General features: G+C 55.1%; 1 protein-coding gene across 1 annotated transcript; it reads right to left on the bottom strand.

The window, feature by feature from the left end:
- Positions 1-1,356: 1,356 nt before the first annotated feature.
- Positions 1,357-24,608, bottom strand: ZNF282 (zinc finger protein 282). Its single transcript, XM_082847041.1, has 8 exons — positions 24,402-24,608; positions 20,813-21,232; positions 13,675-13,801; positions 13,051-13,170; positions 10,989-11,108; positions 9,132-9,245; positions 7,891-8,004; positions 1,357-2,248 (listed from the first exon to the last, which is right to left on the bottom strand). Exons 1-8 carry the CDS (start codon positions 24,564-24,566, stop codon positions 1,455-1,457), a joined length of 1,974 nt encoding a protein of 657 aa, XP_082703167.1. The 5' UTR covers positions 24,567-24,608; the 3' UTR covers positions 1,357-1,454.
- Positions 24,609-25,106: the final 498 nt, after the last annotated feature.

Genomic DNA, 25,106 nt, shown 5'->3' with positions numbered 1-25,106 from the left:
CAGCTGGGAGAGAAGTGGGATCGATGGCAGGAGCGGAAGTCATTCTTGACACAAACAAGGGTCCTGGGGCGTGCCACCCCACCCCAGTGCCTGGCCATGCAAGACGCAGATAGGGAGGCTGTGGCCCATCAGGACCACAGAGCAGATGTACTGACACGGGGAGTCCTCTGGGCGCCTCCCGAGGCGCCTGCAGGGTCTGGAGCAGAGGAGGGTCTGTGTCCATGTCCACGAGCATGGTCGGTTAACAGACAGCACCAGTTGGGAGGCTCAGGGCAGGAGAGAGACTGAGGCTCTCAGACACTAGCACCTACTGGCCCTGGCCCTCCTGGGAAGAGACTCACTTCCTTGATAGCTGCTCTTGCAGCAAGAGCCTCTCCCTCACCCCTGTGCCCTGGGAAACGAATAAATCATCAGGATGAGGTCTGAGCCAGGGTGCTAGCTGCCTCTGGAGGGCCAGGTCACTGCTGTGCAGTGGAAAGATGCTGCTGCACCAGGTAGAGGGACTGGCTGGGGGCCGGGGGCCGTCCCTCCCGCCCAGCAGTGCCCACACAGGAAGAACCTTCTGGAAGCACAACCCCGGGTATTTTCTAGTCAATCTATTCCCCATTCCCAGTAACCCCATGAGTTGGCCCCTGTTGCTTCTGATTATTTTTGGTGGGTCAGGGGAAAGAGAGAGGAGAGAGACCAGGCCAGAGAGGTCTCTCACATGCCAGAGGTAGGCAGTGTGTGTGGTGGGGACACTGCGCTGGGGGCAGGGCTCTGGTCCCAGCCCTGCCACTCTCTTCTGTGTGATCTCGGGCAAACCATCTCACCTGTGTCTCACTTTCCTCAGCTATCAAGTCAGGAAAATCCTACCCCACGTACCTCAGAGGGATAGGCTAAGGGTGAAAATAGATAACGGATAGAAAACGTGTTTAAAAAAGTATAAAGCGCTATTCAAACGCGAGGCAGTGTTGTCATCACGGAGATCCATCCCTTAGCACGTCCCTCCTCTCACCAGGACACCTTCGCTTCCTTTTTTAGGGTCTCTTAACTTTAGGACCTATTTCTTTATCTCAGAAGGGTTCCGAGACTCCCTGGTGGTTTCCCCTGATCACAATCTGTGACCCCAGAGGCCCAATGGGCACGCTAGGTGTCTGAGGGGGGGTGCCGGAAGAGGGACCTACCCGCTGTCCTTCCGGCACCTTCCCTGCGCCGGCCCCCTTGGTCCACCCTATGAGAAGAGCTGGGCTGTCCATTCAGGCCGGACAGGTCTAGGGTACCCCTGCCCCACACTCAGGGGACCCCATCTGGAGTGCAATTCCTGTTCCCGACTTCCAGCAGGTGGCGGGTAGAGGGAGGGAAGGCGCCCCAAGAACCAAGGGCAGGATCGGATGGTGGGGCCTCAGGACGCCCCCAGGCTCGCCCCCGCCCCCTGCTCCTGCCACCGGGCCCTTCCCTCCCCCGGCCCAGCCCTAGTCTCGCTCTGGCGGCGCCTGGAGGGGCCGCTGGGCCCCGAGGCCCGGTCCGCCGCCGCTGTGCACGCGCAGGTGGTCCTTGAGCGACTCCTTGTAGCGGAAGCTCTTGCCGCACTCGCCGCACGTGTAGGGCCGCTCGCCGGTGTGGATGCGCTGGTGCTTGAGCAGGTTCTGCTTGCGGATGAAGCTCTTGCCGCACAGCGCGCACTGGAAGGGCCGCTCGCCCGTGTGCAGCCGCTGGTGGTTCTGCAGGTGCTCCTTGCGGCTGTAGGTCTTCTCGCACTCGGAGCACTTGTAGGGCCGCTCGCCGCGGTGCGTCATCTGGTGGCGGATGAGGCCCGAGTGGCAGTTGAAGCTCTTCTCGCACTCGGCGCACTCGTACGGCCGCTCCTTGGTGTGGCTGCGGTGGTGGATGATGAGGCTTTTGCGCACACCGAAGCTCTTGCCGCACTCCGGGCACGAGTAGGGCTTGCTGCGCGCGCCGTGCAAGAGGAGGCTCCGGCGGAGGCCGCCCGGGCAGCAGCTGCCGCAGCCCCCGCCGCCCCCGCCTGGGCCCCCGCCCGCGCCCCCCGCGGCGCCGCCGCCGCCCGCCTGGCCGCCCGCCTGCGCCCCGCCCGCGCCCCGCTCCCCAGGCAGCGCGGGGAAGCCGTCGTCCAGCAGCGCGCCCCCGCCGCGGCTCGGGGGGCCGCCCGCGTCCTCGGGGGGCGCCGGCAGCGGGGGCAGGCTCTGCGGGGCGGGCGGGGGCTGCGGCGGGGCCGGGGGCGGGTTCTTCACCATCAGCAGGCTGTCACCTGGGGGGGGAGACACGAAGAAGCGACATGCTGACACTGCTCGATCCAGGACTCACGCCGTCCCTGCAAGGGGGCCCCGGGCCTTAACTAGTTCCTCTGCGGCTTCCTGCGAGTCACAGGCTAGCCGGGCCTCAGCTTCTCTAAAGGATGAGGGGATTGAACAAGGCAAATGATCAAGTTCCCTGTGCTCGAGGGTTCCCCAACCCTCGGAGCTGCACAGAGCCGCCAGCTGGAGAGCACCTGAAGCGGGTCAGGCAGGTGGCACGCAGTTAGGATAGGAAACCCCCCCAGATGCCGGGAGCCGGTGGGCAGAGGAGCGGTGCTCTGCGGAAGTCCCCTTGGAAGGCGGAATCGCCTGGAAATAATAAGACTTAATTGTATTCTGATGTTCAGTGCTAATTTACCTACGGAGAATCTCTCGACTGGAGGGAGAGAGTCGGCCAGAACCTTTCCCAGGTGAAAAGCCCGTCTGAAGGCCTACAGGAGGGGAACGCAGGGGGCCGGGCGCATAACCACCCTGCGATTTGCAGTTACGTCTCCACTAAGCAGGCAGCCTTCGGCCTTGTACTGCGGCGGGGTCAGCTGGGTTGATGTGAGTCCCACCCTGGCGCCTGACCCCACCTGGCCGCGGACCACACGTGACTGGCGCTCTCCTCATCCTCGTGTGGAAGTGGCTGCCCAGCCAGCCTCCCCCGGAAGCGCCTGTCTCGCTCCTGCAATGGTGCCCTTTCCTGCACCCCTGAGTCTCCAGGGTTCATGGTTCCACACGACCTTGGGGGCAGTGGGGCACAAAACCCAGGCTCTGGGCATCGGAGCAGCGATCTGAGGCCCAGGACTCCGACTTCCAAGGCACTACTGGGTTTGCTGACTGTATTTAGGAGTCTTCTCTTTCCTTCACCCTCCATCACCTCCCCGATCCCCAGTTCACAGTCCTTTCTTCCTGCAGGAGCCCCCTCTCCGTGACGTGTGTTCCTTATGTGACACTCCTAGACAGACTGGGCCCAGCCTGCCCGCCTCTATCCCAACCAACACTGGCCAGGCAAAGAACCATTTCCATAGGACACTGGCCAGGGGCAGGGGCCACTGTAACTCTCCTAGCCTCAATCCAGGATGTCATGCCGTCAATCCTGCAGGTTTGGCTGTGGCCTCCGTCACAGCTGCACTGTGGGCCTTGCTTCTCCCTCTACCCGATTGGCTACTCTCCCTCCTTCGTGGGTGTTATTCCCAAGAGGACCCCCAAGGAAACCACGTGTACGTAAACCTCCATCTCAGGGACTGTTTCCCAGGAAACCCAACCCCAAACAATCCTAATCCTACTCTGATCATTCTTCAAACTCGGAGTGAGCACCAGACCACTTCTGTCAACTGCCTCCCTGCTCCGCCCCGCCCCCCGCCTCTGTTCTCCCTTCCTGACCCAGCTTAGCTCCTGTGGTCCCTCTGCCCCTCTCTCCTCTGTTGGGCTTGCCTGGGGGACCCCAATGCAGTGACAGCACTCAAGTAGCTGAAGGCTGCTGGAGAAGATCACACACCTCAAACCCTGGCATCCTACCCCATGACTCAGCATGCCCCAGTTTTCCACTCTCCATGGGGATTACATCACACCTTCTCCTCCCACCTCTAACATGAGGACTTTAACTCTAGAACTCACTGGCCAGTAACTGATTCAGATACAAGCACGGGACCTTGTTCTGGCCGATGAGATGTGTTTGCTGGGAGGCTTCTGGGAAAGCATCCTCACTCCCTGGAGACAGTGCAGGCAAGAAGACGGCCTTTCCTTTCCCTCTGGGTCTGGAGGTGATACTTGGAACAGCTGTGGCCAACTTGCTCCATCCACACCAAGGATGAGCGAACAAGCAGTTGGAAAGAACCCGGGTCCTTGATAATATAGCTGCATCCTTGAGCCAACCAAGGCTAGAACTGGACTACCTCTTAGTTACATAAGAGAATAAATGTCTTCATTCTTTAAAGCAGTTTGAATATTCAATCAATTGTACGTATGTAAAGAAATCCCAGGAAAAACTCTGGACACAGAGGCTCCAGTGCGGTTCTCTGGTAGGCAGTACTGTCACTCATCGCTGTGCGGGCAGCAGGACACTCCCGACTCCACAGGGAGTAGACAACAGAAGCTTCATGCTTAGGACCCTCCCAGACCTGGTCCTGCGGATCTCCCCTTTCAGCTGGTTCTGATTTGAATCCATCCTCTTGCTCTATAATTGTAAGTATAGCACTTTCCTGAGTTCTGTGAGTTGTTCTAGGGAATTACTGCACCTGAGGCATTAATGGAGACCCCTGAATTTGCAGCCAGCTGGTCAGAAGTGCGGGTGGTCTGGGGACCCTCGAACTTGCAGCTGCTGTGTAAGATGAGAGCAGTCACGTGGAGAACGAGGTGCCTCACCTGTGAAGTCTGGCCTAATTCCAGGTGGTTGGTGTCAGAAGTCCTTGCAACCTGTAACTCCCCAATCAATCTAGCCCCAGGCTCTCCAACTTCAGACTCCTATGTTCATCTGTCTACTTGACATTGCTACCTGGATGTCATCTCAATTGAACGGGTCCAGAGGAGAACACCTAATTTACAGAGCTAACCTGCTGCTTTTCCAGGACTCACCATTTCAGCAAACAGCACCACCATTCGCCCAGTGTTTCCGGATCAAAACCTAGGAGTCACTCTTGTCTCCTCGTCCACCACAGACAATCTATCAGTTATATTTCCAATCATCACCTCTTGACCTGGTCTCTACCCACTACATTAGCTCCTACATGGTTTCCCTGCTTCTGACCCTTTCTCCCCACCTGACTCCAGTCAATTCCCAAACGTACGTTTTAAAAATGTAAACCAGATCACGTCACCACTGTGTTTCAAACCCTCTGTTAGTCTCCTTTCATAGTAGAATAAAATCCAGACGCTAACCTGGCCCGTAGGTCATACGTGGCCAGACTCCTCCTTGTCTATTGCTCCAGCCTCCCTCCCCAGATGGCCTTCCTATGGCCTTCCCTTCCCCAGCAGCCCCGTGGTCAGCTCCTTCTCGTGACCTGGACACACTCGAGTGCTTCTTCCTTTCCTGCCCCGACTCCCGGCCCCCTGTTTTCCCTGAGTCGTCACCCTCAGAGCGTTCACCACCCCGAATTTATCTTGTTTGCGTGATTACTGTTCATCACCGTCCCACAAAAGGAAAGGCCCCTGGCCCTTCTTCACCACTTATTCCAAGTGCCTGTAGTACTGCGTAGCATAGAGCAGGCACGAGGTAAATACTTGTTAAGTAACAGAGACTAAAAAAGGCTGGAATCACTGTTTTAACCAGTTTTAACCCAAGGCAGTACGTGGGAATTTCAGGAGGCTGCTTTCAAATCGTATCCTGTGACTTGCGAGTGTGTTTTGAGTGCTGGCGTCCGGGTAGGGTGGTCTGGCCTGAGGCTCCCCACTCTCTCCAGAAGCACCCAGTAGCCACTGAACTCCAAACCCCTATTCACACTTCCTGCTTCAGTGGAGCCCCATGCACGTTACTTCTGAGTGAACCAGACTTTTTTCCTGTCTTACACTAACTGTCAGAGAGCAGAGAGTAATATCCACTCATTAATACATAAAGCCAGGAATCCTTTTTACTAAAAGGTAACGTCCGGTTAGGCTGACGTCTGACTTTGAGTTAAGCAGGACACCGGGTCTTTCTCTCTTGTTTACGGCAGGGCCAGGGAAGGGGGCTGGCGTGAACATGTATGTATTTCTGTGTTTTACTCTCTAGCCCTGCCCCCTCTCCCCTTCCAAGCCCCCTCCAGAAGACTACCACATGATGCCATGTCTTACCAAAAGTCCACCTGGTGGTCCTTGGCAACCACAGCACCAGGTGGGTTTTAAACCTCAAAGAAATCACAGGTGAGATACTAATTTCACATCCCAACATTAATGAGCGGAAGGCAGGTTCATTTTGGGAGAAAGACAAGAGGCTCTGATACGAGGCTCTAGTGACTGGGCGGGCAGGAGAAGCGTTTCCAGATACCCCTCTCTCCCAACTCTGGGCCTTTCTTCCCAAATGCAAACTTTCTAAGGCCTCCCAGAGACAAAACAGCATGAGGCCAACTGTTCTATGAGCCGCTCGGCATATTCGAACTGGAGAAGGAAAGCGTTTTGGTAATTTGCAAAGCCTGGCAATTTCTGCACGAGTTTCTCACGCTGTTTTCACAACCACGCAGGTCCCAGGAAAAGGCTCCTTGAAGCCCACACGCTCTTAGCCAAGTTGGAGAAGTCGGAAGGCAGCGCTGAGGGACGAAGATTTGGGCGGAGTTTCCTGGCACAATGTTTGCTGATCTGGTACCCCTGCCTTCAGGGCCAGGGCTAGAAATGGTGGCCTGAATGCTGCAGAGGATGCGGTAGCATCAACCGCTATCACTTCTTCCTGCCCTCACAGGCAGTCCCCCGGATGTCCCTGTCACATCCCACCCCACCAGCAGGTTAGAAAGAGGACAACTGAAATTCTGTTTTAGACAAGGATGTGCACTGTTCCTCTGCCATCCCCTGCCCATTCCTCCGGCCCCACTCTGCTCTTCCAGACTGAACTAAGTCTGTCTCACGGAGAGTGAGATCCGCTCACCTGGGTTTTAAATGTCCCTTCAGATTCAGAAATAACCCGTGTCCTCAGCTCTGACATGGATTTCGAGCTCTCAGAGGGTGTCAGGAATGTGAGCAAGGAACATATGATTACCTGTCCCTTCACCACCCCAATCACCCAGAGGACATTAAGCCAGCTGTTTCAGTGGTACCGGCCCTGGCAAGGAACGTGAGCCTGATGCGACGCGTTACCTAACCCACCAACACATGCCAGAGGTCCTCAGCCAGTCAGGGGGCTTCCAGAAAGACCCAAGAGAGCCAAGTCAGGGGAGGTACTTGGCCTCACACTCGCCGGCAGAAGAAACTGCCCTCTTCCTATTTGAGCTTCAGGAGCTTCCCAGTTACTCTGGGAGGTCAGCTGCCAGGGTGCTCCGGTGAGTGTTTCCTAGTGTGTGAGCCGCCTGCTGCCATCACCTGCTGCTGACACCACTGCCTCAGCTCGCTCCCAGCCTGCTCGCCTGTCCCTGTTGTGATGGGTTGAATTATATCCCCCCAAAAGATAACATCAAAATCTGGACCCCCCAAGTACTTCAGAATGTGACCTTATCTGGAAATAGGATCTTTCCAGGTGTAGTTAAGATGAGGTCATACTGGAGGAGGGCAGGCCCCTGATCCAATGTGACTCGTGACCTTATAAGACACAGAACGTGTGAAGACAGAAGATTGGGGTGACACATCCACAGACCAAGGAGCACCAAAGATCACCAACAAACACAGAAGCTAGGCAGAGGCAAGGCAGGGCTCCCCTACAGCTTTCAGAGGGAGCATGGCCGTGCCGACCCTTTGATTTCAGACTCCAGGCCTCCAGAACTATGAGAGAATAAATTTCTGCTGTTTTAGGCCACGCAGTTGGGTATTTTTGTCAAGACAGCCCTAGGAAGCTAACATACCTGCCATCCTCCAGAAGGAAAGGGGACAGTGCTTTGATACAGGCCTTCAAAAGGCTGCCATGACAGAACATCACCCTGTAAGGGGCTAGGCTGGGTGAGCAACCGTCCCTGTGGACAACACACCCAGGGGCCCCGCTGGGTGCGCCACTCACCGGGGCCAGAATCTAATCCGAGCTCTCCTTCCATGGCGTCGCGAGGGCCCCACGGGTACGGCTGCTCCTCCTGCTTTATCCATGACAAGATGTCGTGTGCGGAGATCAGAGACTCTGTTCAGGGAAAGAAGGGAGTCTTAGAGCCTGTTCCTTTCCACCGAGCATCCCACCGGAAGTTCGAACACCGCCACGTGCAGAGGCCGCTGCTCTGCTCAGAGGGCGTGTGGCAGTTTGGGTATCCCTGTCCCCACCCCGTCAACAGCCTCCCCAGATGGGACCTCACTGGTCCTGCTGCCGGGGAGGAGGCTGTGTGGAGGCAGAGCCAGGACCGGAACCCAGGTCTTCTGGCTCTGTCCTCGGAGCCCCAGGGCCATCTGCGGGGCCAGGCCGGAGGGGAGCCTGGCCTCTGATGGCCCACAGGACCAAGGGAGGAGAGGTCGGCCTTCCAGATCGGCAACGGCAGAAGCAGTGGACAAAGGTCATTACTAGGAACTGCCGTGGACACTGCCGCCTCTCTGTCGGGAGGGCACTGCTTCCTCTTCTGCCCTGGACCCCTTCAACTTCCCCCCTTGTGACGCTGCAGAGTTGACAAACAACACGGAATCCTAGATTTTACAGCTGCTTCTTTTCCTGGTGTGCGGGGCTGCATGAGACTTTGGGGTCACAACCAGCAAACAAGATGACACTGGCCTCCTCCAGCTCTGCAAGCATATGTGAACACACGCGCACACACAGTGCACACGCACACAAATGCACACGCACACCCGCATGCGCACACACGCCCGCGTGCACACGCACATGGGGCCTGGGCGGGCAGAGCTTCCCTATTGTTCTGTTATGCTTCCCTTTATGCCTGGACTTTCCCCAGAAGTTTCCTGGGAGACATCTAACTACTATTCACTCAAGGAAGACTCCGGGAAAAGTAAAATTACTTTCTTTCTTTCTGTCACAGAAATATATACCACTTTTAAAAGGCTTTTTAATTATATTTCAGAAATCAGTGAAGTCATGTTAGTATCAGTTCACTGACAGTACAAATTATCAGTGTGATGATTCCTTTAGAGAAATCCTCCCCACTTTTCTAATAGTTATATGCCGAAATGTGTACAAAGTCACCACCTGAGGAACACACAGTAGTTTATCCCCTGAGTCTTTCACTGGCCTTTGACCAAAGTGACTCAATCGGATAGTTTTCTGGCGGTTACAGAAGTCATCTCCACGTGCCCCGACGGCGCGCTCACCTGAGTTGGGGTCCGTTGGAATGTCCCTCTCCGCCAACTCCTGCTGAGCCCACACGCATGGGGGGTCTTCCTGTTTGATCCGGGACAGGAGGTCTTGGGCAGAAGCTGGTGAGTCTGCTTGTGGGAACAGAGCAGCAAAGGTGTCAGGGGACACGGAAACGCCAGCAAGGTGGTGCTTTAAGTCTCTCGTGTCATGCAATGAGTTCTTTTCCCTAAACATCAGCAGTAATTATTCTAGTTAATTAAAGCTTTAGGTCAGCTTGGCCTCAGCTGCTGGAGCTTTTGCCGCAAATAAGTGGATACTACAGGGGGGTGACATAACAGTGATGTCATCGAGACAGCTTTCCTGTCCTTCAGGAACTTAACTCCTTCAACCGAGGTTCACGCCTGAGGCCTGAGCAACACCGTGGAAGGAGGTCTTCCTCCTGCAGGGACCGTCCAGGAAAATGACACCTTCCAGGAAGGCTTTTTTTTTTTTTTTGCGGTACGCGGGCCTCTCACTGTTGTGGCCTCTCCCATTGTGGAGCACAGGCTCCAGACGCGCAGGCCCAGCGGCCATGGCTCATGGGCCCAGCCGCTCCGCGGCATGTGGGATCCTCCCGGACCGGGGCACGAACCCGTGTCCCCTGCATCAGCAGGCGGACTCTCAACCACTGCGCCACCGGGGAAGCCCCAGGAAGCCTTTTATCTTAACCATCTTAATGGGATTTTTCTAAGATGTATCCTACACCCTCTTTCCTCTGCAGAGTCTATTAAACCTCATTTACCCTTTATTGCCTTCTTATCTCTTAAAGATCCCTCTGAAGCACTGTGATGCTCTCTGAGGAACTGGCCGGATGAATTGGGAAGCCGCTTTCCTCTGCTTGGGGGCTGCTATCACTCACCTATGAGTGTGAGGCTTTGACTAAGGGAGATGAGGTTTGTGGAGCTCTAACCTGTGGATAAGTAAAGAGCTACAGTGTGTTAATATATCTTGTGACGGTTAATTTTATGTGTCAACTTGCCTAGACCACAGTACCCAGATACTGGGCCAAACATTCTTCTTGATGTTTCTGTGTTGTTTTTATTTGTTTTGAGGAGTTCAACAAGACTTTGAGTAAGGTGGACTGCCTTCCATAATGTGGGTGGGCCCCGTCCCACCACCTGACGGCCTTAATGACAAGAGACTGACATCCCGAGGAAAAGGGAATCCTGCCGGCAGATTGCCCCGGTGCTCCAGTTGGCAGAAGCCAGCTCCTTAAATTCAATCACTCAATCAATATCTCTACACACATGCACACACACACGCACGCACACACTCACCCTGTTGACTGTTTGGAGAACTCCGACTAATAAATACATATCTTCTCTAACAGAGATCTCACATACCAAGTCCAGCCAGAATGCCGTCGAAGAGGAGCTATCCAGACCCCCTGACAGGACTGTGGCCGTGCGGGGCCTGACACAGAGGCAGCAGCCGTAAGTGCTTGGTTAAAACAACGAAAGCTCTTCCCACCAGTCGGGAGCAGGTCTCACGGACCCACAGATTCCCCCACCCACGGGACCTGTAAAACGCCTCACACTCAGTACTTCTGCAGATACTGCTTTCCAAGGGAAGAAAGGAACAGTTAAAAACTGATATTACAAAGAAGAGAAAACAGAACGGCTAAGCCCAGACGTGCTGGCAACTCGTCCACGTCGTGTGCCGAGTCTGCGGCTTGTGGGAAACCCTGTCTCTCCATCCATCCTGGACCCACAATCTTCCGTTTTCAGCTCAGGCCTCTGGCCTGGCACACACGTCAGACAACGCTGGGCGCCTGCAGACCACGTTGGACTTTCCTCTGCCACCCGGCTTGGGCGGCCAGTCAGCTCACTCACCGGTAATGGACTCTGTGGGGATGGCTCTTTCCTCCAGGCCCCGCTGACCCCGGGCACACAGGGCCTCCTCCCGCTTCACCTGAGAGGACGTGTCCTGTGCAGGCACCAGGGGCTCTGCTCCTGGGGACAGAGAATCACATCGTTTGGTGCCATTTTCATGAATGATCGTCAGCTGGACGTTCTCGGGGTCAGGAGCACGGCTGACAGCACTGGCCAGGGAAGAGCACAGGGGTCTTGGGTTTCTCTGGGCAACTATGGGGAACCCCCAGGAGCAGAAGGTCCTGGGAGCAGAGAGGCGATTGACATTCAGGACAAGGGGGTAGGCCAAGCCACAAAATGAGGTGTGGTAAGGCTGGGACAGGGTTCCAGAAACAGCCCACGCTGGGTGGGTGCTAATCAGGACAGGCCATAGGTCTCCCTCCATGTGGGAGACATTTGTCCTTGTTCTGCACCCCAGTCAGGAAGAGTGGGCCAGACAGACACACACACACACACACACACACACACACGAAGTTAGACTGGGCAAAGGGAAGCAACCCCATCCCTTCCTGGAATGGATAAGGCACAGCATCCTTTTGCATAAAAGACAATAACATGTCTTCCATGCAGACCCCGTGACGTGACCACAGGGGCATGTTCCTCTTGTGAGGGTCTATGGTGTGATGTATAACACTAGCCCCCGCAGGAGACAGCAGGAAAGAGACTACATGAGGAAGTGGAAGACACAGATCCTGGTTTCACCTCTGCCCCCAGCCCAGAGGATGAGTCACTTGCCCTCTCTGGCTCTCAGTCTGCTTGGTCCATCCATAAAAAGGCCACAGTGGTCCCTGTTCTATCTGGCACAGGGATGGATGATAACTCAGTGAAACGGCTGAGGTTACATTGCTTTACTGTGAAAGGCTACCACAGCTGCTGACCTCAAACATTTGTGGTACCTAAGACAGGGGAGGAGCCATTTAGACGAAACGTCCAGAAGAGGCAAATGCATAGCAACCAGGGGCTGGGCGGGGGAGGCCCAGAGAACAGAGAGCAGAACCAGGAGCTGGGCGGGGGAGGCCCAGAGAACAGAGAGCAGAACCAGGGGCTGGGCGGGGGAGGCCCAGAGAACAGAGAGCAGAACCAGGGGCTGGGTGGGGGAGGCCCAGAGAACAGAGAGCAGAACCAGGGGCTGGGTGGGGGAGGCACAGAGAACAGGAGTGACTGCTCATGGGGGTGGGGTTCCCTATGATGAAAACGTTCTGGAATTAGATAGTGATGATGGCTGCACAACTTGGCGAACTGAATGATACACTTCACGAGTGAATTTACAGCATGCGAATTATATCTCAATAAAGAGAGCAGAATGGGGGGAGGGGGCCGCCTTGAGCCACCTTCTAGGGAAGTTTCGGTGAATACACCCTCCACTGAAAAGGGAGGAAGGGCGGAGGGCCCCAACGGGTGAAGGCTCCTGGGAGAAGGCAGAGAATACAGTTCAAGGACCAGATTTCACCTGGCCCAACAGTGCTCAGAAGAGCTGAGGTCCCAAGAAGCCTCGCACCTCCCATCACCAGGTGTGACGTTCTCGGGGAACTGGATCCTCAGAACGTAAGATCTCCCTTGAATGAGGAGAAAGCTTTGGAGGGTAAGTCTGCCTGTGATGGGGCGTCTGTGAGAACGGGGTGAGGACGCTGAAGGAGACAGCCAGGCCCGAAGCAGTCAGCCACGCACCCAACGTGCGCCACGCAGAGCCTCCTCTGCCCACCTCCCTAGGCTGGAGCTGCACTCGGGTCTAGGGCGCCCATCAGGGCTGGGAGGCTGCAAGGTGCCCCCCCGCCCCCGCTGCTTCCTCTTCTCTCCAGCTTATCTGGGCATCTCGAGCTACACGGTTCTGACCCAAAAGACAAACATCTGTGGTGCGCTTTCTGGCCCTGAAACTCTTCCTGTAGGTGACCACCAAATTTCAAGGGCAGCAGAACTGGCCCCACGAACAACTCAGGAGAAGCCCGCCTGGAATTCATGCAGGGATGGCGGTGCTTCTCTCCCACCCTGCCCTGGACCTAGGGCTGTCTTCGGCTGCCATCACCTGTGTCTGGATCCATCAGGATTTCTCTCTCTTCGGGGTCACGCTGCTCCCACACGCAAGGCTCTTCCCGGGGCTCGGCCTGGGGTGGAGCATCTGGCTTGGACACTGGACCTTCCGAGTCTGGAATGAGGTGGAAGGGAAGGAAGGGCTGAGTGAAGCTGATCAATGGGCCCCGATCAAGGGCGATGTGGAGCTCTCCCCTCCCCCACCCCACTCCAGCAGTCCTCTAGGTGGTGGCCGTTATGTGAGTATGTCAGGTAATCTCTCACGAGGAACTATGAAAACAAGTCAATAGATTCCCCAGTTTCTGGTCTCTGAAAGCCAGCAGCAGAGCGACTGTGGCTTATCCAAGGCTGCTGGGGGTCAGCGCGTAGTGATGCTGTTTGGCTGTGATTCCAAAATGGTGGCAGCACAGTGTTCAGCCCTGCAGTGATAGGCCCTGTTTTTACTTTCCATTCTGTTACAAGTCATTCTAACTTCCTAGCAGGCAAGCAAATAGTTTCTTGAGTTTCCGTGACGTATAAACACGAAACACCTTGCCCGGGGGTGGTGCACCATGGGTCGAGAAGCATCTCACTCCCCACTCCCAAGGTGCTCGCCACAGGGGAGGGAAGGCGCCCTTACCCAGGGACATCAGGGTTTTGTAGTTCTCCTTAACCAGGTTGTTGTAAAGCTCCTTCTGCCATTCATCCAGGTTCTTCCACTCGTCCTCAGAGAAGTAAACAGCAATGTCTACAAAAGTCACCGGAACCTGGGCCAACAAGAGTTTTAGTCTGGAACCCCCTGCTCGCTCCTCCCCCCACCAACTCCCCATCAGGGGCACTGGGCCCGCTGCACCCACGGCCCCTATCCTGCCCGGCCCGTTTCAGTGGAGTCAGTCCACTCTGCTCCTGATCATCCTGTGCCTCCAGTAACCACTACCTTTTAAAAATTAAGCATTTAGGGCTTCCCTGGTGGCGCAGTGGTTGAGAGTCCGCCTGCCGATGCAGGGGACACGGGTTCGTGCCCCAGTCCAGGAGGATCCCACGTGCCACGGAGCCGCTGGGCCCGTGAGCCATGGCCGCTGAGCCTGCGCGTCCGGAGCCTGTGCTCCGCAACGGGAGAGGCCACAGCAGTGAGAGGCCCGCGTACAGCAAAAAAAATAAATAAATAAGTAAAAATTAAGCATTTAACCACATCCTTTGTAATTTCACTTTTAGGTAAACTGGGTACCTGAAGGTAAAGCTTTTGGCATCCAGGGTGACAGAGATGCAGTAGGTTCCTGGAGTGCGTATCAGCGAGCCAAGTCCAATAAAACCCTGTTATAGAACCTGTACTTCAGTCAGGTCACCCCTAGGTACACAGTCGCGTTTTTGTCACTAAAACTTGCCCGTGCTAAGGCTCCGGAATCTTGATCTGTTTCGTGCACCGCTACCTCCCAAGCACCTAAAAGCATGCAGTTTGGAGTCAATAAATGTTTGTTGAATGTGTTGAATAGCTGTTGCCAACACTAGGAAGGTCCCACTGTGGCCTGAGTCATCCAGCATCCAGTGTCAGTCACCTGGTGTTCAAGGTCATCTAATCTGCTCCATAAAGCTGTTATTTCAGTTCGACAAGGATTCTTGTCTGTACTCATTTCAGTCACTCACCATCATGGCCTCATCTCGGACAGAACTGTTCAAGATGGTTTCACTTCCAAGACTTCAATATCTGAGCTTCACTTCTCTGACCACATAGCCTTACCTCCTACCACTTTCCCACCCCTGCTGGACCAGCCTTTCCCTCTCACTCTGAAATCCAAGCCCTCAGTTCTCCCCAAGGCCCTGACCCTAGTCCATCGGTCTCTGTACCTGACACATGGCACCTTTGTGCGAATGAAAAAAGCAGCACTCTCGGTGTCAGGCCTGCTGGCGCACTGCCTGGTAAGTGGGCAGTGCTCGTACACAAATGATAAATGCCAGCCCTGGCATCAGGTGCTCATCACCCTGAGGGCGACTGGGCAGGGGCCACGTGCAGACCTGTATGTCACCCACTGACTGACAGCTCACTCCCATCTTTAGAAACGGAACTAGAACTCCTAATTCCCTGGACCTTCCACTGGACTTCGGCAAATCCCCAACCTGGGAAAACGGATACAGACCCCTTTCTTCATTTTAATTCTCTGCTCTAGATAAAAGTCACAAAATTCTGCAGGTGACAACCGCCACACACTCCGGCCTCCTGGCTCCGGGCTGCTTCGGAAGCCTCCTGGCGGTCTCGCTGGCATCTCCCTGTGTTCCCCGGGGGGCTTCTTTCGCACGCTTACCTCTCCCCAGTGCTCCCCGGGCCTCCCGCCATCTCCTCCGGGCTCCCCTTGACGGCAGGTCGCTGTTGACAAACTCCCACCTCCGCCCTCCTTCTTGCCAAGCCAGCACCCCCGCCCCCCACGTGCGCCCTTCATTTCTCCTCCTCCTGCCTGTGAAACTCAACCCAAAGCACCTTTTCCCTTTGGCGTTTTCCGTCTCTCCGTCTCCCCCTTCAGGACCCCCAACCCGAGAGGAGCCCCACTCAACTCTGCCACCACAAATGAGTCTACTCTTCCCCTTCACTTGACACATCCCGAGACACACGTTCTGTGCTTTCTTCCCCATCCAGGCATCCTTAACCCCCGAAATCTGTCTATGAGCATCCTCTACTCTCTGAAACCTCATCCTGAGAGGTCATCAGCCTCCTGCTGTTAGCTTTCACCCCTTCAGACCTCTCTGAAAGGTCAGACCACCTTCCTGGAGTTTCCTCCTGCTTGGTTTCCACGACCGCGCTGCCTCCTGCCCACCTGGTTCACGTCTTCTGTACCGCTCCCTCTTCCTCGCCCCGGGACCATGGTTCTGCTCTCACCCTGCCCTGTTTCCTCACTTTCCCCTTGGCAGCTTCATTCTTTTCACGGGTTCAGTGGTTACTTCTTGGCAGATGACATGACACCCTTCAGCTTTCCTTCCTCCCTTCAAAGTTCACATTTCAATAGCCTTCTGAGTGGCTTCATTTATTCATCTTTTTTTTTTAAGATTTTTTTTTTGGATATGGACCATTTTTTTGAAGTCTTCATTAAATTTGTTACAATATTGCTTCTGTTTTAGGTTTTGTTCTCTTGGCCACGAGGCATGTGGGATCTTAACTCCCTGACCAGGGATCGAACCCGCACCCCCTGCAATGGAAGGTGAAGTCTTAACCACTGGACCGCCAGGGAAGTCCCTATTCATCTTTTAAGTACCTCAAACTAAATGTATCCAAAACCAAGTTTTTATCTTTTCCGACACACCAACTCCTCTGTCCCCGCTTCACCAGTCAAAATTCCAGAATCATGGTCCCACAACTGGAAATAGACATCACTCTGCAAAACCCTCACTCTGCTAGGATGCAGCAGAACTCTGAGACATGGGCCAAGATTGCAGGGAACCCACAGCCTAGCCAGACAGGAAAGAATATCCATGAATTATCCATGAACAATTAACCAATTTAATAGAACCCACGAGGCACAGAGAAGCTGAGAGACAGCAGCCTGAAATTTGAATCTGACAAAGAGAATGCATCTAGCAAGGCCAACAGTCTACAATGAACTGAAACTACTGCCAGCAACATTAATTAACATTCTCATGGTGCCGTATGGTTATGGAGGTTTTAAAGTATGTCTGCAAATTCTTTGACAATCCCTTCAAAAAATAAAGCCGAATTTTCCTCCTCTTGAGTGCAGGATTGAGTGACTTGCTCCTAACAAATGAATAAAGAAGTGACGGTATACAATTTCTAAGGCTGCGTCATAAAAGACATTGTAGCTTCCATCCTGGTCTCTCTTTCTGGATCACTCACTCTAGGGGAAGCCGGCTGCCATGCTGTGAGAATGCTCAAGCAGCCTTGTGGGGCAGGTCCAAGTGGTGAGGAACTAGCTAAGGCTTCCTGCCAAAACAGGCGAGTGGGCATACTGGAAGCCGGTCCTCCAGCCTCAGTCAAGCCTTCAGATGACTGCAGCCCATCAGTCATCTGCAGGTCATCAGCTTGACTGTAACTTCATGAGACTCTGAGCCAGAACCACTCAGCTAAGCGGCTCCTGAATTCTTAACCCACGAAAATTGTAAAATGATAAATGATAATTTTTTTTAGGCTGCTAAGGGTTGGGGTCATTTGTTACATGGCAATAGAGAACTACTACAGTGAGCTACATAGTGTTGTCCCATCAGCGATATCAGTTAGCCCTCACAACTCCACGAAGTAGGCATAGTATCATTTTCGTGTTACAGGTGAGAACACTGAAGCTCAGAGAGACCGCCTGGGAATTTACTTACTAAATTACTTATTTACACTTCACTTCTTTCCAAAGAGGAATTGAGGAGGCTCAGAGACAACACAAAACATAGCTGACCTGCGGTAGGAAAACCGGCACGTGGCAAAGCCAAGATTCAAACCCAAGCCTTCTAATTCCGGACCCCACAACCATTCCATTGTTCCGTGAGGGTAGGTGTCAACTCAAGACCCCCAACGCCTGGCCCAACACACAGAACGCGCAGCAGGGCCGGGACGCAGCACCGAGTTAAAGCAGGGCGCAGACGAGGGCAAAGGGCAGCGTGGGAGGAGATGCCACCTATGCCGCACAGCAATATGTTATATAAGCCAAACTCGACAAAAACGAGCCCCTGGGGGCTGCAGTGGTGGGGATGGCTTAGGGAGGAACCACAGCCACTGTTAGAACTCAGCTCTGCGTGGCCTCAATGGATCACCGTCCAGCACCACCTCTGGCGAAGCCACTGGGTCGGCTACCAGATACAAAGACCAAGAAGGCCCAGTGCCTTACGTGGAAGCGTGAGCCCTCCAGCTGGAGGGTCATTCGGTAAACATGTTTTGCTATAAGCCGGGTACTGCTGTAGGCACGGAGACACTGCAGTGAACCAAGAAGAGGGAAACCAACCAAGAGACAAAAAAAAAGTACGTATTTAAGATGCCTGATGGTGTAAGTGCTTTGGAGGAAGTGAGAGCAGGGACTGAGGAAAGAGTGCGCCGGGATTGGGTGGCCAGGAAGGGACAGAGGTCCAGTGACAGCTCAGCAGAACCGCTGATGGGGGCGACGGGGCGGGGGCCCTTCAGTGGAGGAAAGTCCTTGCCATGGGACCGTGGGGAGCAACAAGTGGGCAAGAGGGGGTGAGGGGGAAAGGAGGTCGGATGGGTGGGCCAGAGGGAAGGGGCCAGTGACGAAATGGGGGCTTTTATGCTCAATAAGTTGGGGAGCCATTTGGGGGGTTTTAAGCAGAGGTGTAATATGACTGATTTGTATTTTTTCTTCCTCCTTATTGGGGGTACGGGGGCAGGGAAGAAAGCAACGAATATTTATGTTTTAGCCTCGCCGTGCAGCACGCGGGGTTTTAGTTCTCCGACCAGGGATTAAACCCATGGCCCCTGAAGTGGAAGTGCGGAGTCTTAACCACTGGACAGCACTGCCAGGGAAGTCATGACTGATTGATATTTTTAAAGGATCACTCTGGCTGCTCTGCTGAGAAGAGACTGTATGGGGTGGGGGCCCAGGATGGAGACAAGAGGACCAGGGCGGAGGCCATGGCAATAATCAGACGGGAGGCGATGACAGCTTCAACAGACGAAGGCGGGAGCCGTGGAGGCGGGGAAGAGTGGCTGGGCTGTGCATATGTTTTGAAGAAAAATCAGATGGTATTTACCAATATAGCGGAAGTTGGGTGCGAGAAAGAAAGGAGAGAAGGATGACCCTAAGGCCTGTGGCTTGAGCAGCTGGAAGGATGCTCTTGTCTTTGACAGAGAGGAGGACGACTTTGAGTAGAACAGGGTTCAGGCAGAAATCGGGGGTTCAGTTTGGTCGAGTTAAATCTAAGACACTTACTGACATCCTGATGGAGATGCTGAATTAACAGGTAGGAACGTGACTCTGCATTCAAGGAGGAAGTCTGGGCAGGATACAGAGACAGAGCGGGAGGGAAAGACTGCCTTTGAGAGCTGACAGCATCTAAAACGCTGAGCCTGGATGAAATCACGAGGGAGGGAGTGTAGAGAGTGAGCAGAAGGTCAGGACGGAGCCCTGGACCATGCCAAACACTAGAAGTCAGGAAAAGGAGGGGAAAGCAGCGAAGAAGACTGAGAAGAAGCAGGTAGTGATGCAGGAAAAGGACCAAGGGGGTGCGGGGAGCCTGGAAGGCACGCGGACAGGTGTTTCAAGGAGGGAGGGGTCTCCTGTGTGAAATGCTGCTGACAGGGCAGGGAGATGAAGACTGAGGCTTTAATACCACGGCTTTAACAACCCTTGGCTTTAATACCATGGATGTCACTAGAGCCTTGGCAAGACCACTAGGACGGAGAAGTGGCAGCAAAAGCCTCAACCACGTGGGTTCCCGGGAGAATAATCCAGTCACCAATTGACTGGAATACTGAGAACAGAGGAACACGTTAAATGTAGACCACAGAGGATGCAACAGCAGAATCCAGAGAGTGAGAAGTTCCACAGGACAGATGGCCTAGTTTCCTCCACAGATAAACTACAAGGAAAAATGAGAGAGATGAAGGAGGAACTTACAGATTGAAAAGGCTTAAGAGACACAGGAATCACAGCGTATGGACTTATTTGAGTTCCGATTCAGGCAAACTAACAGAAAAATATATATAATATTTTTGGAAGAACTGAAAATCTGAACACTGACTGGATATTGGAGTAGGTTGAGATCTTTGTTATGGTAGTGATAAACTTGAGATTATTACGTTAAAAAAAGAGTCCTTACCTTTTAGAGCTACCTATTGAAATATTTACAATTAAAACGCCTGCTGTCTGAGATGTGCTTCAGTATAAAATGGGAGGGGGATGTGGGTAGGGAGTTAGATGAAACAAGATTGTCCAAGAGCTGATAACTGCAGAGGCTGGACGATGGATTCATGAGGGTTCATCACACAATTCGATCTACTTTTGTCTAGGTTTGAATTTTCTATAATAAAAAAGGTTAAAAAAGGGAGAGAGAGACAATGAAGAAAGAATTGGAGACAGCAAGTAAAGACCGCTCTGAAGAGGAGCAGAGAAATGAGGCACCGCTGGAGGGAGAGTTTTTTTTTATTACAGAGATGGGCGACGCTGCAGGCGGGGATGAGCTAGTGGAGAGGGAGGAGGTGACGATGCAGGGGACACAGGGCAGATGCTGCGTGACTTCCTGGAGCAAGTGAAGGGGTGGGGTGCGAGCCCACGGTAACAGGAAGGCAGAGGACACGCAGCTGCACGTGGAGTCTCCGGAGGGTGACCCCATCTTCTCAGGGGCGTGCTGACCGAGCCCGCAGGCTTGATGAGCCGGGGATAGCAGGAGAGAAAACGGAACAGGAAACGGAGCGTGAATTCTGAACTGTGAGGAGGGCCCACCGGAGGGCAGTGGCCATGACTCAAGTGACCCTGGTTGGCGTGGTCTGGGTCAGTCCCCAACCATTCAGAGGAGCAGACACGAAGACAACCAATGACAAAGGGTCATTTGCAGGTGCCAAGGGGAAAACCCAAGCATGAGGTGCTGTCGGAATCTGCGGACGCCCAGACGCCTGGGGAGGGACACCTGCGGGCTCCGTGGGGAATGGCTGGAGGCCAGCCTCGCGGCGGTGGAACATTCCAGACGAAGTGGTTAGAGTGGAGGCAGGCTTTGGGAAGAAGACACTTTAGTCAGGCAACAGGGAGCCAGAGACGCCTGTGAGAAGGCCTGACAAAAAGAGCGCTGTCCACATGGGCTGGTCCTCTCCGCCATCCCTGACCCTGGGGACCGCCACTTACCTTCGGGACCTCGCCCTTGCTGCCCGGGGGCAGCCGCAGGACCCAGAAGTTCCTGTTCCTCAGCAGGTTCTCCATGTTCTCCAGCCGCCTCTGCAGCAGCCCGTACTCCTGCAGCAGGGTCCCCAGCACCGCCCACTTGCCCTCCATGTGGTTCCCGAACTCCACGGCCGTCTTCTCGCAGTCGGCCAGCTTCTTCTCGGCCGTCCCCGTCCGGCCCTCCAGGTTTAGCAGCTGGCTGGCCTGGGCATCCACCTTCCTCTCCACGGCCTGGATGGCGGCCACCACGGTCCAGAGAGAGATCTCTGCCGTGGGCAGCTGGGGCTCTCTCATCATGCGGTCGGGGAAGACGGGTGCCCTATCTGGGAAGGGTGGGAACTGAAAAGGCATTGGTCTCCGGGCGTCCATGTCCCATTCCTGAGCCTGTGCGAGGAGGGAGAAAGTGACAGCGGGGATGAGACCCTGTGTGAGGAGGCAGGGTGGCCTGAGAGCAGGGGACAACTCATCAAATGCCGCAGAGTCTCGCTCTCCTGCCAAGCCCCTGCCTCTCAGGCTATGGTGTTCCTTAACATGCCAGCAAGAGCTCGGGCAGCCACCCACCCAATCTTCCCACTTCCCACCTGCAGGAGTCAAGCTGGCCACTAGTTTACGACCCCACCTTGACCCTTGAGAGGTCAAGGCTGTGGACCCCAGGCTAAAATGTCACGAACCACTTTCCTGGGCGAGCCCATCTGTTTTCTTCATGGGCTAGACTTAATGATGAACTCTAGAGCTGCCCAGTGTTTGCTGTTTCAAAGTAAAAATTTTCATGTCAGTCATCTGCCCCTAATCTTCCCAGCGATCTCTAAGCAGGTTAGGGCAAGAATGATTATCTATCTCTGCTTTAAAGATGATGAAATAGAGCCACAGAGAAGTGGCCGGTCATTCCACAGCATCTCGCTGCACTGTCAACTGGAGTAGTTCTAGGTGCTGCAGGTGACAAAAAACACAGTTCAGGTAACTGGGCTGCCACCCTTCCCAGCAGGGCTGTGGCCAAGGGAGACACCGGGAGCCCGAGCAAGAGAGCAGACGAGCAGCTCTGTCTCCTTATGTAAGTACATATTCATATTTTCCAAAATAAAAGTGGGTTTGCCAAAAAATGTCATTCACTGAGGAGAGGAGGAAGGGACATCTCTAAGAGGAAGAGAAGACCTCCCAGCCCCCTCTGCTTCCCAGGGGGGGAGGGGTACCTGATGGTCTCGGCCCTCTGGTACTCCCCCAGTTCTGGGTCCTTACCCTGGAGGGCGAGGTCCCCTGGGTGCAAGTTAGGAGCTGAACCCTGTGACCGAGAGTGGGGTGGTCACTGTGCACTGGCGACCTGGGAACTGGCCCCATACCATACCAGCTACCCAGGGCTTACTGGACAGCGGGGCTGAAATGGCATCTCCTTGCCACATGGGACAGGAGGAGGTGTCATTTTCTGTTCTCTCCGTCGCTGCTGAAGAGGCCCTCAGGCTGGGCGAAGTGGAGACCTATTACTTAGAGGTGCGCTGGGCAGATAGGGACAGGCATGCTCACTGCCCTCTCTAACTCAGAGCAGCTGTGACAGCCACAGAGGAGCATCACCCAGCTTCCAGGGAATCACTCCTGACATAGGAGAAAGGGCAGCAGGGTCTGGGCCCCAGACCCTGCTCCATAAGAGGCAGTAATATTTCCAGCAAAGCCGTGTACTGGGGCTCATTCAGGCATCATTCCAGCCTGGCCTACAGAAGGGGGCAAGGGCTGATGGTGGAAGTTCAGAGAGTCACTGGGCCCAGTTTACTTTTTGCAGGTGTTGGGGAAGAAAAATTTTCCTTCTACCCTTCTAGGTTCTTCAGCTGCTCTAATAGGCAAATTGACATAAGACAGATTAACATGAGAAAAACGAAGTTTAAAAACATGTATTCCGGGGCTTCCCCGGTGGCGTTGGCGGCGCAGTGGATAAGAATTCGCCTGCCAATGCAGGGGACACGGGTTCGAGCCCTGGTCCAGGAAGATCCCACATGCAGCGGAGCAACTAAGCCCATGTGCCACAACTACTGAGCCTGAGCTCTAGAGCCCTCGAGCCACAATTACTGTAGCCCTTGCCCCTAGAGCCCATGCTCTGCAACAAGAGAAGCCACCACAATGAGAAGCCTGCACACCTCAACGAAGAGTAGCCCCCGCTTGCCACAACTAGAGAAAGTCCGTGCACAGCAATGAAGACCCAACGCAGCAAAATAACTAAATAAAATCAAACAAACAAACAAAAAACAAGTATACCTCCTGTATACCTGGGAGAGACCCAGAAAACTGAGTTACTCGCCAGAATGGCCCAGGCCACTACCTTAAATACCATCTTCAGCTAAAGACAGAAGATGATGTTGGGGGGTGGAGGAGTCAGTCACAGGAGGTGACCAGGAAAAGACCAGGACACAAGGGTGTATGGGTTTATGCAGATGTACGTCCTTGCCTTCTCCGCTGGTGAGAGTTCTTAGAGACACTGAGTCACGCTCCTCTTCCTGGTAGAGCGATGGAGATTTCTCTTTTACAGAGGGAACTCCTACTTGGTTTTCAGAGCTTCTCCTGTGCCTGCAGCTCCTCTAAAATAACCATCTTAAAATAATCCTTATGCCAAAGAGGCATATTTTGGGGCGGCAAATTCCGCTTCCCTACACAGGTTTGGAGACCTAAAGCTGAAAAATGATCAAACAGGACACGGCAACTCCTGGCGGACTTGTCAGAACCCGGCTGGCTGAGAACCAGGCCAGGGACAGAGGAGGCTCCGCAGGGTCCAGCCCAGGGTCAGTTCCCACACTCTCCTCCGGGCAAAGCTATCCAGGCCTCTCTCAGCATCACGTCCTTGTGTTTCACACACCGCTCTAGAGCTCTGACTCCGGAACTGAGATCCTTATGGACCTTTAGGAAATGACTGGTGCCTATTCTCAACCCCAGAGGCGCTGATTTAACCGGTCTGGACGAGGCTTGGGCGTCAGGAGTCTTAAGCTGCTCAGGTGCTTCTAATGTGCGACCAAGTTTGCCCACCGCTGGATGGAGGGCAGAATCGCCTCTCAGCGGCCCCTTCCCTCCATCACAGCCGGTGCCGGGGAAAGGTGAATCGCTCGTTATGCTCGGTGAAAGATGGCCATACAACGTTTAAAACATCTTTTCGTCAGAGTGGCCGCAGTGTGACCTGACGAGGTACGCTGCGCGCCCACGTCGCCGGCCCGGCGCGAGTGCGGCCGGCAAGCCCTCGGCAAGCCCGGGCCGGGGTGGGTGACGCGGTTACGGCCCCGCCAGGGCCCGGGGACCGCGCGTTCCGGGCCCCCCGCCCCGCAGGGCCTCCCCGGGCGCCGGCTCTGGGCCCTGCCGGCACGCGGCCTCGGGCGCCCTCCGCTCCGGGGCGCGGGCGGGGCCTGCGAGGGCGCCGGGCCGGGCCTGTCGCGCGAGCCCCCGGCGCCCCGGCCCACCCGGCCTCCGTCCCCGCCCCGCCCCGCCCGGCCCGGGCCCCCAGCCGCCCGGCGCCCACTGCCCTGCGCCCCGCCCCGCCCCCACGGCAGGCGGGCGGCCATGGCGCCGGCGGGGGTGCACCCACCTGCATGGGCGGCATTCCCTCGGCCATTTCCCCGCGCAGCGCCGGCTCTTGGTGGCAGACCTCCTCTGGGGGCAGAGCCTGCGCCCAGCTCCAGCTCCCGCTGTCCAGCCCCAGGCCCTGGATGCCCAGCTGCTGAGGCTGCGGCCGTGTTGACACAAACTGCATCCTGGGAGCGCTGTTCCCCGCTCGGGCCGGCCAGGGAGAAGAAGAACGTTTTCCAGGCGCCTTCCCCCTCGCCGGGGCCGGACAGCTCCATCTACAGCCCGTAGGAGCAAACAGTCCCCTTCGGCGGCGCTCCCCGCCCCTCCGCCGCCCGCGCGCCAGCCAATGGCCTCCGAGCTCCTGCCCGCCTGCGGGGACCAACGGGGCCGCTCCGGGGCCAGGGGACCACCGCCGCCCCCAAAGTGACCCTGCGCGGGTATGCCTCTCATACCTGCCTGTCCTAGAGTCCCCAACAAGGCAGGCGGGCCCTGGGACTGGATTTCTGTTAATTCGGCTAATATTTATTGGGGATCCCATCCCAAAGGACCTGACCCTTTTGAAAAATTGGCAATTGTCTCCAGACTCTTTGTTCTGGCCTTTCCTCTTGCCTCCCTCCTTTGCAGCCTTCACCTCCCCACTCTCCCTCTTCTCAATCCAAATTTACCTGGATCAACTCCAGGCCTTTGCATTGGACTGGATGACAGAGAAGTGACCTGGTCTGTG

Source organism: Leucopleurus acutus (genome assembly GCF_964270905.1).
Source record: "Leucopleurus acutus genome assembly, chromosome: 9".
Lineage (NCBI taxonomy): Eukaryota > Metazoa > Chordata > Mammalia > Artiodactyla > Delphinidae > Leucopleurus > Leucopleurus acutus.
This window is presented reverse-complemented; position numbering and strand designations above follow the sequence as displayed.

Excerpts from the sequence above, each read along its gene's own strand:
- ZNF282 (XM_082847041.1), bottom strand. The coding sequence starts at position 24,566 with ATGCAGTTTGTGTCAACACGGCCGCAGCCTCAGCAGCTGGGCATCCAG. Across the intron at positions 21,233-24,401 it reads AGGGAATGCCGCCCATGCAG|GCTCAGGAATGGGACATGGA; the intron begins GTGGGTGCACCC and ends CTCCTCGCACAG. Across the intron at positions 13,171-13,674 it reads CAAAACCCTGATGTCCCTGG|ACTCGGAAGGTCCAGTGTCC; the intron begins GTAAGGGCGCCT and ends ACCTCATTCCAG.